The 17,049-nt window shown below is 39.7% G+C and overlaps 1 protein-coding gene across 1 annotated transcript; it reads right to left on the reverse strand.

Annotated features, from left to right (window-relative positions):
• Positions 1-3,820: 3,820 nt before the first annotated feature.
• LOC135473633 (leucine-rich repeat-containing protein 74B-like) lies at positions 3,821-12,796 on the reverse strand. Its single transcript, XM_064753494.1, has 11 exons — positions 12,550-12,796; positions 11,452-11,654; positions 10,383-10,482; positions 8,771-8,820; positions 7,726-7,807; positions 7,025-7,110; positions 6,255-6,449; positions 5,678-5,773; positions 4,887-5,162; positions 4,391-4,476; positions 3,821-4,040 (listed from the first exon to the last, which is right to left on the reverse strand). The coding sequence occupies exons 1-11, from the start codon at positions 12,794-12,796 to the stop codon at positions 3,821-3,823; spliced, it is 1,641 nt and encodes a 546-aa protein (XP_064609564.1).
• Positions 12,797-17,049: the final 4,253 nt, after the last annotated feature.

Below are 17,049 nucleotides of genomic sequence, written 5' to 3' on the forward strand. Positions count from 1 at the left end.
CTTTCACTCGCAATTGATGTTGAACTGTAGTTTAGACCTTTCCCTCGCAATAGATGTTTAACTGTAGTATAGACCTTTCTCTCGCAATAGATGTTTAACTGTAGTTCAGAATTTTCACTCGCAACTGATGTTTAGCTGTAGTTCAGAATTTTCACTCGCAATAGATGTTTAACAGTAGTTCAGAATTTTCACTCGCAACTGATGTTTAACTGTAGTTCAGAATTTTCACTCACAACTGATGTTGAACTGTAGTTTAGACTTTTCACTTGCAACTGATGTTTAACTCTGGTGCAGGTTTTTGGACGCACTTGATGTAAACTTTTTGTTTGTAGCTGATGTAAAACTGTAATACAGGGATCTATCCCTTCCCACCTTACTCATACATTTAGGTCGTATCTCAGAGTATAGTCAGCTTCTTTCAACTTGTCTTTATATCCTTTTACCTATATCCATCTACCTTTATAATCAGTTATAGTCGATACAAAAATTATTGTTCGTCAGTGACACTTAACTTTACAAGCTGTACACATTGATGTGCACGACGTCCATATTATTGCAAATAAAATACAGTTAGAATATTTTTTTCTAATTCACAATGTTAAACTCCATAAGCTTGCTTTCCACAAGAAGAGTTCATTGCCTCAATTGTTGTCATAATTATTTAAGGACAAATGGCATACTTGACAATGGGGCTGGAGAGATATTTGTTTTACAATGGACTACGCTTTATTTTTGTAACAGAATTTAACAACATTGAATCCTGAAGACATACTGCCGAGACATTGTATAGCTGTAGGGGATAAATTACATTTACAAAAGTTATAGTACATTACAGTCTGACATCAATGTCAAATGTGGCAGTAGGTGTCAGTGGGTCACAATTTCGGTAACTGGTGTCTCTCTGTGGAAACATACTGGACTCCACCCATTGTGAAGTATGGCCTGGTTAACAATTAATTCATAATTTTGACGTCAAGGGAGGCAATGAGTTCTGGGTGCCGAAAAAAGCCTATGGATGTTTAACATTAGGAATTTAAACAAATATTCTAACCGCTTTTTTGGCAATAATGTGAACGTCCTACATATAAATGTGTGCTTGTCGTGATACGTGTCACTGACGAAAGGAGATTTTGATAGAAAGCATGAGTGATTTCGCAGAAACATGAACATATGCTACAAGTTAAAATATTTGATTGATTTCATTGATCGGTGTTTTACGACGTACTCAAGAATATTTCACTTATACGACGGCCAGCATTATGGTGGGAGGAAACCGGACAGAGCCCGAGGGAAACACACGGCCATCCGCAGGTGGCTGGCAAACCTTCCCACGTATTGCCGGAGAGGAAGCCATCATGAGCTGGACTTGAACTCACAGCGACCGCATTGGCCCCTAAGTCATTATTCTGCGTTAGCGCGCCAACCAACTGTGCCATATAATTTCATATTTCGTTAGTATAAGTCTAGAGTTCTCTATTACTATGTCAATCCGAGGTCAAGATATTTCATATTCAATAGTTTCGTGAGTAAACAAGTCAACCCTCAGAGAGAATTTCTTCAAATGGTAGAATGGTATATAGTGAAGTGATGGCATAGGTTGTGAGTAGAATGTTCATTGAAAAGTAAGTTTTCTCAATATCCTTTATGAACTGGGTAGTATCCGATATATACATGGACTGTAGATTCACGATATGCAGTCGGAAGTAGTCGAGATGTCTGCCCAGTTTCTTAGTAGGTGATTACATTGCGATATAACGAGTCTTCCCGGAATATAATATCCCATACCTTGCAGGGTAAACAAGGGTCCAGTACTAACAGCTCTGAATTCAGTTTGTGAATTTTAGGTAGGAGGTAGAGCGTAAAGATTTTTTAATATGCCAGAATTTTTAACCTTACAGTGTTAAGAGCTATCTTGTGACTTGCCTTTCCACCTATGCTTCCGCTATCTTCATGACATAGGCCATCATGAGTTGAGAATAGGCCTCGTTTATATTGGACGATTAGTCCACAGTAACAGTTTAGTTTTGTTCTTACCAGCTTTAGTGACGATGGTATCAGGGTCATTTTTCAGTCGATTTAGCGACAGAACCTCTCTTATAGTGAGATTACGATATCTGGTCCATTTTAAACTGGATTTAAAGTTTTGCAGATCTGCCTGCCTTAACCTACGTTTAAAATATCCGTGATCTCTCCGTATGAAGAAGCCAGTTGACACATTCGCTGTATATGAAGATCTCAGTCCTTTGGCTAATAGGAACAGGTCGGCGGCCCTTAGAGACAAACGTGAGAAACTTTTAACGAATGGCATGTTTCTTCAGTTTGGACTGTAGATCTTCTCCTTGGTGTGGCTTTTAAACCGCATGTGCTTAGTGCACCAGCTAGATGTTTTAGATTTGTAGGTATCCCTTGCCATACTTCCATGTACTACGTCCTTCCGTTAGGTAGGTCTGTTAGATGAATGCGATAAGGACTGGACGTTAAAGAAGAATCAAGAAAATAAAGAAACAAATAAATAAACTTTTTGTGATATTTAGGGCTTTCGTTTACACAACGGCTTAGAGGTGGATGAAGATGTCAATTCGGCCAACACAAAGACGAAGAAGACACATTTGACACATTTGAGTTGTTCTCAGTTAATTGCAAAGTGGAACAAAAGCCACCGAAAACATTTGTTAAAGATGTCCATATTGGTACGTGACGGAAATGTGTTGCAGTATCGAAATTAATTATTACTTTTCGGCTGTTTGAACGTCATACTCAAGAAAGTTTCATTTTACATGGAATTAAAACAATTCATAAGGTGATGTCAGCGGAATAGATATCAAAGGATGATATATATTAACATAAGTGAAACTAAATGGTGATGTGACGGTGTAAGTTTCTCCTATAATACGTGACGTTGTGAAGATGAAGAAAATGTGGAGATTTACAAAAGGTTTAGGCACTCTGATCAATTGGAAACTTGCACGAATTGCGCCAAACATAACTATTCAATTAAATCAGCAAGCATTTAATTAAAACAAGATGATTTATAAAAACAATATAGATCCACATATTCCAAAACTTCAAAATGAGCGACAGAAAAATGGAATAATGTTGTAATCAGCCTGCACAGTCAACCACTGAGCTGTTCATACCAACGTTGTGTTCCACATATCAATGTAAATGAATTGTTAGCAAGCTGAAGCATTATTCAAAATCCATTTTGAATCCAGTTTTTAGTTTAGTCGCAACGAACCACGGAAGAAGCCTTATCTTCCTGGCAAACACAAGGAATGTCTGAGTGTTACTACAGACTGATGTAATCCCCGGAGTGTCTAGAACATGTTCCCTCAAGACTGATCCCTTTATGTGGATATTGAGATCGCGTTTCTTCAATCGCGATCTCTTTCCCTGTATGTTTAGAACGTGTTCCCTAAGGAAATAATCTCTTCACCCAGATGTTGAAAAAGTGTTCCCACAAGATTAACCGCTTTCCTTTGATGTTGAGAACGTGTTCCATTAGGGCTGATCCCTTCTCTTGGGTTTTGAGAACGTTTTTCATTGGGACGGATTCCTTTCCGGGACTGATCCCTTCCATTGGATGCTGAGAACGCGTTCCCTTAGGACTGATCATTTCCCTTGGGTATTGAGAACGTGTTCCCTTAGGACTGATCCCTTCCCATGGGTGTTGAGAACGTGTTCCCTCGGGACTGATTTTTTCCCTTGAGTGTTGACAACGTTTTCCATCAGGATTGATCCCTTCCTTTGGGTGTTAAGAACGTTTTGCTACAGTATGTCTTCTACTGGTCTCTGTTTAACGTATTCAGACACTAGCAGCTTATATTTTGCTGTTTGATTCGTCGATGTGTTCTTCAACCGACTTAGCATTTTCAGCATGTTTCATGGTCTCTTCCACTGCCTCCGCAAGACCCTTTATGCCCCCACTCTGAAATGTTTGAGAATACACTGTCGTGTCCACATAGTTGGGGTTTGCTTTCTGTGCAGCCTTACGATTCAGTAGATCACGGTGAACGCGTCGTTCACCGTCAATCAGTTCACTGTGAAGATAGAACGTCAGCGATTATATATTAAACCATGACAAATTTGCAACAAGTTTTTGAAGCACATTCATTTGCTGTCAAACAGCGGAGATGAAGTCATTAGAAACTTGCTATGCTCCTAAAACATAACAAGATGAGCACGACGAGCATCAGTAGATGAAAACACAATGCTTAGAAAAAATTTAAATTAGTAACAATAATACATTGGCGAAATATATTCTTAGCTTATCTTGTCATATACTTTTGTGCAGGCAACCAAACAACAACAATGTCCGTGTGGGCATGATTGGTGGCTGTATCAGTTAAAGTTCTATATTATGTACAGTGTACGTCTAGTTAATTCTTACCTTAGATCAATGGCCCCGTCTCGGTTGGTGTCTAGGTACTTCATGATCATGTCCATAGCTGAGCTACTTACAGGAACGCCGTGTTTCTTTGAAAAGATAAACATAAGTAGTAAAACATGTTTATGTCTAATATTATCCCGTGACCATCTACCTACCATGACGTCGGGGAATCTGTTCGCTGGAGATAGAATGACTGGCGGATAGATTAAATATCCATAAGAACTTATCGATGACATAACAATATGATCAGAAAATTCCTCCTAAAATACCAGCAAAACAGATAAAGCAAATGAGTACCAAACACGCGAGCCAACACTTGTTTTAGTTCAATTTAAGTTAATTTATTTTTTACAAAAATCATTATGTGAAGCATTGTTCAGACAACAATCTGTTATTTTTTTCTGGTACTGGCGGAGGGGGGGGGGGGCGTATTTAAAAAATGAATGATTCAAATTGAAAAATTACATCAAGTTAAGGAAATGATGTCAGAACTCACATCTAATGCTTTTCGAATTTCGGTCCGGCTCAGGTCGAAGCTGTCGTCTTTGTCCATTTGTACTAACATGTCAATACACCTGAGGTTTTGTTTCAGGAGGTACAGCAGACGCACGGGGTCCACGTTGATGACATCGGGACCGTCATTGCTCTCATCCATCAATTGAGACCACTTGTCGCGGTGTATCGGCAAGGATTTGTCATATAGCACTGTAATGTCCCTCTTACTCCGCAGGTTGTCCAACAGCTGTTCAAATTCAGTGTCCACAACAAGACCCTACAATGCAAAAATGTTGATGGCAAAGATTAGTGGTCGCTTGCACAAAGTGATCGTAGCTTAAGTTGATTTAACCACCACAGCAACACAAGCTTCTCACACATGCGGTCAATGTAGTTACGTTCAACTTACTCTGTACTCTGTGAGAAAACGGCACTATTCCTACAGAAACGATATGTCATAATGAATACTTGGCTGCATGTATTCAGTATATGTCATAATGAATACTTGGCTGCATGTATTCAGTATATGTCATAATGAATACTTGGCTGCATGTATTCAGTATCCACACTAAGACTCTGCAACGCAAAAGTGACGATGGTAAAGCCTAGGCTTAAACAAACTGTATTTGATAATGAATAGTTGCGTAGATTCAGTATCGACTACAAATTTTGAAACGCAAAATGACGATTGTATAGGTTAGACCTATACAAACGATATTCGGTGATAAATAGTTGCATGGAATAGAATGCCCTGCATTCTTAAAGGGTTTGTTAAAGTACTTGCATACTTACCGATAAGTCGAGCAATGTCAATGCCATGGTTTTACACTTAGCAATGAGTGTGAGGAGCGGACAAGTGTAATACACGGGTATAGGATTATAGCCGAGCTGAAAGTAAACATACAAAAAGTGTCATCCTCGGAAAGGCCATAGATATGTAATGGGTACTGCCTTAGCCACGGATATATGCCAATGAAAGTACATGTTATTTAATTAATATATGTCTAAGGCACGTTACATGCATGTGCATTTTAACCTGCTTTCTTTAAACTAGCCAAATGTAAATCTCATGTGCGTTTTGATTGCTAGGGACATTTTACTGTAAATTTTTTTCCGGAATTCCGGAATCTCAATTTCGTGCGTGTTTTGCGTGGAGAACCCGGGAATCTTTTTAGAGCAGTAGACTTCAAAGCTAGATGTCGATTACATTCTCAAAAGCTCTTGTGTGGCGTAGCAAATTTGTGCTTTAAATTTGTTTTTTCTTCCATCTGTGATTGTAGAAAGAGCAGATACAGCGAATTCATACGTTTTATATGAATGTATAATACGTGTTATAACGAATACTCTTGATTAATATTGAAGCAGTCACCTTGAGTGTAAGTAAGGTTTTGTTCTTCAGCATGTCCGACATGAAGTTGAACAGAGCCGGGGGATGGATTCTGTTGTTGGAAAGGTCCAGCTCCAAAAGCGTGCTGTTATGAAGCAAGGCGTGCCCCATGGCTAGGCTTCCCTCATACCCGAACCCATTCCAGGCGGCGTTAAACACCCTCAGGTTAGTATTCACCTAGAAATCAAAATAAAAACGTCACCGTAATGTTTTTTAAGTTTGGAAACTGACAAAAATACGGCTTGATTTATGAACTTATGTTGATTTAGAAATACTATTTCCTCCCGTCTGGACTGACAAATCACGTACAGATTTCCCCATAGTAGCTCTGTTATAGGTTGCCCAAACCTAAAGACAGTCACTGATTCGCCATTTTTATGTAAATCACCTTTGCCTTCATTTAGTTTGCATAGCTCATATGGCAGGGATACACTATCCATGATACTGCCAGTGCTCTTAAAGATAGGTTTGTGTACTTTATCATAGGTAAGAACACAAAGCTGGAGGCTGGAGTTTCTGTCCTAAAATCAACATTTCTTTTCATTTTTTTCACCGAAAATCAGCAATTGTTGTTTCCCTGTTCATTATATTTAAATCTACCTCAAAACTATTTAACCAAAAAAAATGAGAAATTTTGCGACAATTTCATTCTTAAGGCGTGTGACCAGCTCAAAAGCACATAATCATTTGAGTGCAAGAAGAGCTTCCCTATAGTGGTGTAGAAGCACGTTAGTTGGACTTTGATCACTTACGCTGACACCGTTTGATAAGGCAACAGCACCTGGGCCACGGATATGGTTCCAACTGACATCAAGTATATCCAAGTTATCGTTCTCTCCTGCATCACAAGAAAATGACATATAGATATGTGTCGTAGATAGTAAGGATATGGCGTAAACATATATTTCGAAAGGCATTATATTAAAACACACAGACAAGCCTAGACAAATGAAAAAAAGAACATACCGGTAACACGTTAATAGGTACAAGCCAAAATACCAATAATCAACTAAACAAACATTCGGGTTAATGATATTTTATGCGCCGTATGTATACTTGGGGTTGAACGTCGTACGTTTAACGTCGCAATTTTTCAATCATATGACGACGAGCAGTCATCCGATGTGTGTGGATATATTGTGTCTTCTTGTAAAAGGGCGAGCCCATGCCGCCAAAGTGCTTCCGTCACTGAAATGCCGAAGCACCCAGTCACATTATACTGACGTCAGCCCAACCAGTCCTGTTTTTTTTTCGCGCCAACCTCACAGTGCTCAACATCAAGCGAGGCAGCAGCAAGCACTACTTTAAAAATTGTTTAGTATGACCCTATAGGTGTTTGATCTCAAGTCTCCCGACTTCTGAAAGCTATGTGAGTTTAATAGCGCAAATTATAATATTCATAAATATAATACGTACGTGTCCGAGCGGCCGAAAATGACCAATATAAGCTTACCTAAAGCTTTTGCTATCATGATTGGCCCGTGCTCCTGGAGCTCGTTTCTTGCCAGACACAATTCCTGCAGACTTGAATTGTTCTGAAATACAAAAATGTAAAACATCTGTTCAGTACTATATTTATTTATTTGACTAGTGTTTTACACCGTGGTGAACATCTGACTTGTATAACGGTGGTCAGGTTTATGAGTGGACAAACACGGAGTACTCGGGCTAAACAACCACCTTTCAAAAGGTTACCTGGTAAACCTGACTCAAAGCCACAGACCAAACAACGACAATAAGATAGATAGCGTCAATGTGCATGAGCAAAATGGGCCATACGTGGTATAAACAGAAGCGCATGGTCATATGCTACATTAAGGACTTGGACAAAGGCCAAGTATTCAGCCCAGGTCTAATTTGCAGCTGTCTAACTTATTGGATTCGAGATCTTGATCTCATTGGCAACAGTCACAGCGAGTCGCCGCTCCATCCGTCCGAGCCAGTGATAACACAGTTCAGTATTACGATATGTGTTAGCAGTATTATACATAAAGAGTCTTCCCGTCTCTCTCTATTTTTCACAAACGTCGTCTTGACTGATCTAGGTTAGACCACTAACCATCGACCAATGCAGTCGTGAGTTCGAATCCGGCTTCCAACTGATCAGCTTAGACTTAAAATCAGTAGATCTGTCAGGTGTCTGCGTGCTGTGATAAAACCACTCCAGATGCCATGAGAAACATGGGATCTGAGCTTGGTGAGAGATTTAACACGTTTTTACTGAAAACCACTGGGAGGAACCATGTAAGCGCATGTCCAAGTATTGTAAGATTTACTGTGATGTAAGCCAAGAATTTTGCAGTAAATATTTGGAGGTCTGATTCTTTGTCTATCTATAAAACCATGACTGGTCACTGTTCAGTGTGTTCCTCCCAATACACCTGACCTCAGTCATGTAATAGGAGTAGAATTTTAGTCACAAAAACACAAATAGAACATAATCGTTCAAACGGGAAAAGGTTACATGTAGTTTCAGCTATGTGTAGGGAAGAGCTTACCTGTATAATGTTGGAGATTGATTTTCCATCGTCATCGGTGATTTTATTACCTGTACAAACGGAAGAAAAATGATTCTGTTATTTTGTAATATAAGCCATCATATTCTTATATCTGTTTAATTAATTTTAAAAAAAACAGGGTTAAAGTTCATGTTAGCGTACAGTGAAGAGATACGTCACCATGGCATATGCGCTTGGCGTAACATTCCGACGGCTTTGTAAGGTGAGCCTCATGCATTGAAAACAATACCTACACTGACTATACTTTATACAAAAGTAGGAGACATTCCAGTTACTTTTGATGTGCCTGAAAATACGATTGTATCAATGTAACTGAATGAGACATACATTTTGACTTTTGGCAGGGGTTTTGCATGACAGGAAAATAAATCTCGTTGGGGTGCAATTAGAAATTCGCACTGGAACTTGTCAGCCTGTAGTCATATATTTGACGCAAAATCACATTTAAAACTTGTCATTTTATCATTTTCCACTAACATTGCAATATTGAGATATTTGGCGTCTTGTGATGATAAGCGTCACTGGCAAGACAGGACGTGTTGGTACGTACAGTGATACTGTGATTTTGAACATTACACCGTCAGACAATTAATGGTGGTGGCAAATACACGTCAGTTTTAGAGAGCTACTGTGTGAGAGTGAGGCACTTGTACTATATGTAATCGGCTATATCCATGGAACTTCCCTTCATCACATTACTTAAAGACGTCGATGACATGAAGAAAAAATCGTCGTTAGTGCCATGAGGAAAAATCGTCTCCGGATTAGAGTGATTTTTTCGGAAGAATCCGGATTCACGCTTGTCAGTGACTGCAATGACGACGAAATGGGTGGCGCATAGGGTCAATGTTCGACAGCAGTCATTTTCAGGGGGCGTCATTGATGGTGTGGAATGGGATCACTATCTTTACATGTTATGTAGGTCCTATTGACACTTGAATGACCAGCTCTAGTAGAATCTCTCCATTTCTGCATCCTCTTGTGAGTGGGTTTGTCTTACAAGATGACAGTGTTAGAGAACATACTCACCGTTACTACCTACTTTCAACAAGAATTCATTACAATTTCACCATGACCAGAACTAAAGTTCGCCCAAGGTTCACTGGTCCTACATGTCTGAGATATGGTTTGTAACATTAGCATCGACATTAGCAATAACTGCCACATTGAGTGTTTCATAATGAAAATAAGCTTCGACCAATTTGTGAATGGCTTGCGAATAGAGGACGATTCACGCGATATTCACGACTTGGTTAGTGTCGTGTTGAACTCTCTTCGGGTCATTTTCCGCTCGCCACTTCATAGCTATGACGGACTTACCTTCACCTAAGACCGCATTTTTTGAGTGTTATTGATAAACTATTTATCTACTAAAAGATATCGAATATTAATAGCTAGAGCTCAATTCTAAAAAAAAACTTTTATCAGTATTTTTCTTCACTACAATATTATTAAAATCTTCAACTTTTAATATCTTCATTAAGTTTGACAGGTGCATTTATTTATAACGTCGAAATGTACAAACTGGCGGTCATTTCTTGCTTTTTTGCGGATTAAAGTGAAGTGAGATCCTTAGTTCTGAATCACTCACCTGAAAGATCGAGTTTAAAGAGTTTTAGGTTCCTGTTGCTAATTATGTGGTGTGAGAGAATAGCCAGGGCTTGACCATTAATATTGTTGTCCGCCAACACCTGTAACATAACAGCAAAGATATTTTTGCAAAATACCCGAGAGAAACTTGAGTGAATTAGTGCTTTCACTACATGTACAAATGAAAAAATGAAACGTATTAAAACAGCCACAGTCCGTTTTAAACAGCTACATCGGTTCTAAGAGAATCGTGACTTAATTTTCAAAATAACGAAGAAAATTGATTGATTTCTTGATTAATTGATTGATTGCTTAGTGATTGGTGTCGTGCTTTAAGTTTTTTTCACTGATATAAGGGCCACCGGAAGTATCGTCTAGGAAATCGGAGTGCCCAGTGTCTACCTCCGCCATTTGCCAGATACGTAAAAAACGTCTTAACGCTACCCACGCCGACACGGCGTGAAATGGATTCGATCCTGCGACCTTCAGGTCCTTGGTCTGATAGCCACATCGAGTCAGCGTTTTAATTATCTTCGTCAATAACATAGACGAAGACGTACGAGGTGGACATCGCGGCACAGTTCAAAGCGATTTACCGGACTCACCAGATTTACGATCCATCTGTTCTTCCGCAGAAGCTGAGTAAGATAAGATATCCCTCTCGTCTCTAGACCATTGCCGGATAAATCCAGAGAGATTACGTTGTCCATATGCTTCAATATCAAACCATCGATGCAAGAGAATTTTTTTATATGTTCACTGTATATTAAAATTCAGTCAAGCATGTACATACACTCAAAGGAAACGAAGCTCCTCGTAATGACAGTTAAGAAGTTTTAAAGTTATGAGTAGTGCAATATATGAAAAGAAGCCAATGGTATCCGTAAGAAGCAACCAAAGTTCACAGGAAAACACTGAAAAATACTTTAATGATTTACACTACACAAATATTAAGCGGACTATGTTATATTTTAAACGGTGCTATGAATGGTGGATATTTGTCTCAAAATTGTCATTTGTACAATAAGCTTTTTTAGCACTTTCAGCTTGAGAACTGACAGGCAACTCACCACTAAACATGCACAGATGGCTTTGAAGGCTTTCCTGGTGAAGCCTACGTCTTTCAAAGTGATAATGTCATCACCAATCTGATCCAAGAACCTCGCTAAAGGCAGGACGTTTTCCCGTTCGCACGCCTTGCGATAGTACCCTTTGATGACGTCTGATTGTTTTAGGTTTCTAGGCACGAGGGACCAAGCCGGCTTGCGATCATCTGGAGAAAGAAACAGGTGCATCAGTAAAATATCTGACCCGGAGTCTAAGTCAAAGGGAATTCTGAATAAAACCACAGATTTCAAATACACATGCACAAATCTGCCAATTAATCTAGAGCCCTGGATGTACATGTACACGGTACGACACGTCAACTGAACCGAAACGGGTTCCTGGGCATTGTTATTGATTAAGGCATAATGTTTCACCTAGTAGAAGAAATGTTCAGAAAGTCAGAAAACAGTTCTGGCTGTGTAATACTGACAGCTCATTTCTTATTAACTTTTTGTGTGAGAAAATATTTAATTTTTGGAATTTGCAAAAAGTTCAATGTAGACTTGTATATAAAAATTTAACGCCAACCCCAAACTTTTTGTCACTTTACTGGAAATACTGCTTTACTGCAGTATCTCTCTGAGATGTGCAGGAAGAAAAATATATTTTGTCATTTAGGCACCTTTGGGACCTTTAGGTAATTGGAACCGAATCTGTTGTTCATTTTTGTCCTTGTGGTCAAACTGATGACTTAATATTCATGAGTTGCTAGAAAACAATGCTCAATCCAGCTTGGTTTGGAGCCGCCATTGCGGGGAAATCAATTAAGAAATTGTATGAAAATCCAACATGAAAGCATATTTAACTGTGTGGAATTAATTATTGACACACTGGTTAAAAATCATTGACTGAGTAGACTATTATACCAAACTTGGGTTCAGGCAACAGGGCAAGCTTTAAAAGTCGATATCCTTCATTCTCTCAAAATGCACGTCGCCAACTGGAACATTCACCACCCGTGTAACATCCCAATGCCATTGGCTTAGACGTCCAGGTAATTAGAAGTCCCTGGGAAACAAATTAGCCTTAAGAGCGAAAATGACAACAGAAAGATGGCTCACCTTCGTCTTGGTCAAAATCATAGTCATCTTCTGGATTGAAGTCGGACAATCTCTGATCATTGATACGTGGTGATACTTTCGCCGAGTTCTCCTTTATCCGTGGAAGTATGAAGAACTCCGAGACTTTCTCACTGCGGAAGTCGGGCACGTTACCAGCAAGAGCTGAAGAGCTACTTCCCTTTATTGACGGAAAGATGACAGGGTCTGACAACACGGCAAAGTCAGTTTGAGGCCTCGGCGTTGACATCGTGGAAAACCTGGCCTTACAAACAATACAGATCTTTTGAAATGAGCACAAAAAGGCTGTTGCTAGGACTTGACTTATACGTCAGCTTAAAAATGAATGAGAATCTTTTTATTTCCGTTTTTGGCACAAAATTTGACTGATGCTTCACTCCGCCGGGCGCTTGAATTCTGTGATAAGATATAGTTGCTTTTTTTTATGTGATTGGTGTTTCACGACGCCCGGTGCATGTGGTGAGATACAGTTCCTTTCTTGTAATTTGGTCGGCCTCCGTGGCTCAGTTGGTTAGCACGCTAGCGCAGCATAATGACCGAGGAGCCTCTCATCAATATGATCGCTGTGAGTTCAAGTCCAGCTCATGCTGGCTTCCTCTCCGGCCGTACATGGAAAAGTTTGTGAGCAGACTGCGGATGGTGGTGCGTTTCCCCAGGGCTGTGCCCAGTTTCCTCCCACCATAATGCTGGCCGCCGTCGTATAAGTGAAATATTCTTGAGTACGGGGTCAAAAAAACAATCAAATAAACAAATAAATAGTAAGATATAGTTGCTTTCTTGACATTATATATATACTTGCTGCAGCGAAAAGAATAGGCAGTAAATTATTACCATTGTTAAGGTTTTCTAATATGAATCGTGTGTGGTGAAAATAGGTAAAGCTTCTATGTGCTCATGTATAGAATTTTACAAACATATATGTTTGGTGGTTTTCAACATCAACTGAACACAATTTTGTTTTCTCAAGCTAAATCTTATGTGAGAAATGAACATATTATTTTTTCCTTTAAATTCCTAAAAGAATGTTTTGACAAGAGTCTCAGTTTCACTTTAACGAATAACATTACCTGAGATGCATGATTTTAAACGTAGCTTTCACAGTGTGGTGTATCAGAAAAGAAGGGTGGACACAATTAAAATGCTCCATTTGCACATGCGTTTTTACGTTAAAATAAACACATTTCGGTAACAACTTCCTAAGTTTTACAGAAAACCCGGAGATCATCGGGCGTGAAAAAGTACACACTACAATGAAACAATATAGGCTCATACTTAAATCGTTCATTTATGACTCAGTGGACGGTGAGCACTTGTACTTCACAAGTCATTTCATCGAAATGACCTCAATGTTAGTTAGAACCCTGTTATTCTCAGGTCGCGACATTTAAAATGCTCCATTTGCACATGCGTTTTTACGTTAAAATAAACACATTTCGGTAACAATTTTGAATGTGTTTGTAAGAGTTCAAGCGTTCACAAACCCGCCAAATTAGGTGCCTGCTGTCCATATAACAGAAACATCACAAATCTGTTTGCTTGCCTACCTTATGAGTGTGTCCACGAGTGACATATTGGTCTATCCATTCCGGTTTCCAGCAATTGAATCAAACCGAACCTAAAGGTTTGTCAAACGCGTTGCATAATGAAAATAATCCATGAATTATTGGTACGTTAAGAGAATAACAACACGAACTTTTTTTATCCTAGGGGAGAGGATAAGAATTAAGTTGAGCTGCTTGAGTCAGGACATGATTATGAGCGCGTAAGCTGGATAACGAAACGATAAGCCGGATTAACTGTACACCTGAACTGTGTACGGTTATATATATGTCGTCAAGGACACACACAACAACGGAACCCTACATATACCTATACTGGCCTTTTCACAATAAATCCAAAAGTATGGAATATATCCTTGCAGCCATGTAGGAAATGTAATTCAGGCTCTCGCTGTATAAGAAAGCTTATTGCTCATTTGAAGGGGATATTCTCTCTGCGCATGTACATAAGATTAGTTCTATATGATTAAGTGATCACCAAGTTCAAATTTGTCAGTACAGTACAACACCATGCCAATACACTGTTGCCATTTTGTATAATCTTTCTGTTTTTAAGATGGGTGTTCAAACCATGATCAGATCTCACCTCAACATCTCTGTGTTATATACTTGTGTACCATGTTTCGCATTGCTAAACATTTCTGTTATTATTTTTTTACAATGTGAAATTATATTCAATAATACTAACTGTGTATACAACGCATTCATTTTTTCAACAATGTACTTCACACCTACTCATTTCCCTCCCGGCGAAATATAAAGAGATTCTCAGGTGTCTCAGAATGGATTATCATATTCACTCATAACTGGTGTGTTTTCTGTATTTTTATTTTAGTAAAACTTAAAGGAAGTGGTTTTCAAACACTTGTAAAACATGGGTAGGAAACAGCCAGTCTTGAAGTTGAGGCTGTTAAGTTTTAAAGACCTGCTGGAGAGCTTTTTTCCCTCAGGTCTGGTAGATTGGTTGCTAGTCTTTAACAGTTTCATATTGTATCTGATGGTCCTGGATCTCTCTGGGGTAACCGGACAAGGTTATTGGTGTATTTAGTCCGGATATTTAGTGTGCGAAATGGTGACTCATTTTACCAATGTTGGACAGTATGATTACTACCTGTGAAATCAGTCAGTGGGGACCTCCGTGGCTCAGTTGGTTAGCGCACTAACGCAGCGTAATGGCACAGGAGCCTCTCACCAATGCGGTCGCTGCGAGTTCAAGTCCAGCTCATGCTGGCTTCCTCTCCGGCCGTACGTGGGAAGGTTTGTGAGCAACCTGCGGATGGTCGTGGGTTTCCCTCGGGCTGTGCCAGGTTTCCACCCACCATAATACTGGTCGCCGTCGTATAAGTGAAATATTCTTGAGTGCGGCGTAAGGCCCAATCAGATAAATAAACAAATAAATTAGTGAGTGATAGCTCTGGCGCGGTTGTTAATGATTTGAGTGATGTTTTCCTCAAGGCACTGTTGCTTGTAGTTGTTGAAGTGAGTGAGCATAGTGCCGGGTTGGTAGGGCATAACTGAAGGCTCATCTGGTTAGAGTGAGGAGAATGCCTGTTTTGGTGAAGGTGGTATTCTGGTAGCATACATAATGGCCTGATGGTGGGTCATCGACTTGTCAAAAGGCGCTTCAAATGTATCATCAGTATACCTGTGTCATCTTACGGGGCTGACTCGTGATGACGTGAGAACCTTCTCTTCGATATTTGACATGTATACTTTAGTAATAGGGGAAACTTTGGAACTGCTCCTAAAGCTGGCCGCTCCATGTAAAAGTATGTAGAGGTGATGTAGGTTCGTAGTCCGGGTAGGATTGCTGCTGTTGAAGCTGGAAGGATCCTGTATTTTCAGACGGATGATGTGTTAGGCGTCTTCCGTTGGGACGTCTGTGAATTCGTCTACTTCATCACAACATGATGAGCTACAGTTTTAGCCTTCTGGCAGGTCGGTGGAGTCTTTGGCAAAGCAGCTGACAATTTTTTCGAGAGGGCATAGAAGTTAAAACAGATGCTGGGCTAGTTGGTAGTGAGCAGTGTCTCTGGAACAGATGAAAATTCTCGCCTTGATCGGATCTTTATGTATTTTTATCGTAGTTCTAGCCTGTGGAGGTTGCCGATAGAAAGTTGATAGTTTTGTTGTAAAGTTTTTAGAATATTTCATTGTTCTGTACGATTTGTTCAGCATTGTCTTGAGTTCGCGACCGTATCTTGCAGTGCGGTCTATCATGGGGTCCGTCATCATTACGCTTTGAAGTCCGTGTTGATCCAGCAACACGGTGGTTTTCCTTTGTCTGCTAGGGCGATGCTTATACATTGTCTGCTGGGAAAATGGTAATAAATCACTGCAAAGCAACCTATATATACCTGTTCACCCAGCAGACAAGGACACAACCAACCTCTTCTGTCGAGCCTTCACACCTAGAATGATAGCTCAAACCATGCAGGTTTGTACTATAATTATTCTTGGTTTGTAGTTATTTTTTCTTGACCTTGACTGATTATGTATAGTTCAGTGAATCATGTCTGTAACCATTGACTTTATTATGGCCTTTGCAACCTAATAAAGTCAATTGTTGTCCATTACCAATGTGTTGTTCCTTTACGATTGCAGCTCCTAAATGCCAATCAAAGATGTGATTAGTTCAAACTGATAACACTGTGGCGCTTTCGATTCCTTTAACCAAAAAACAATGAATGAAATGGTTGGGGTTTAACGTCGTACTCAACAATTTTTCAGTCATATGACGGCGAGGAGTCATTAGATGTGTGTAGATATACTGTGTGTTCTTATGGCAGGCCGAATCCATGCCGCCAAAGTGCTGACGCCACTGAAGTATCCTACCGAAGACACCAGGCATTAGACCCCACCAAGTCACATTATACTAACACTGTGGCAACCAATCCTGTCTCATTGCTTTAACCTTTCGGTG

The sequence above is a fragment of the Liolophura sinensis genome, chromosome 8, assembly GCF_032854445.1.
Source record: "Liolophura sinensis isolate JHLJ2023 chromosome 8, CUHK_Ljap_v2, whole genome shotgun sequence".
Taxonomy (NCBI): domain Eukaryota; kingdom Metazoa; phylum Mollusca; class Polyplacophora; order Chitonida; family Chitonidae; genus Liolophura; species Liolophura sinensis.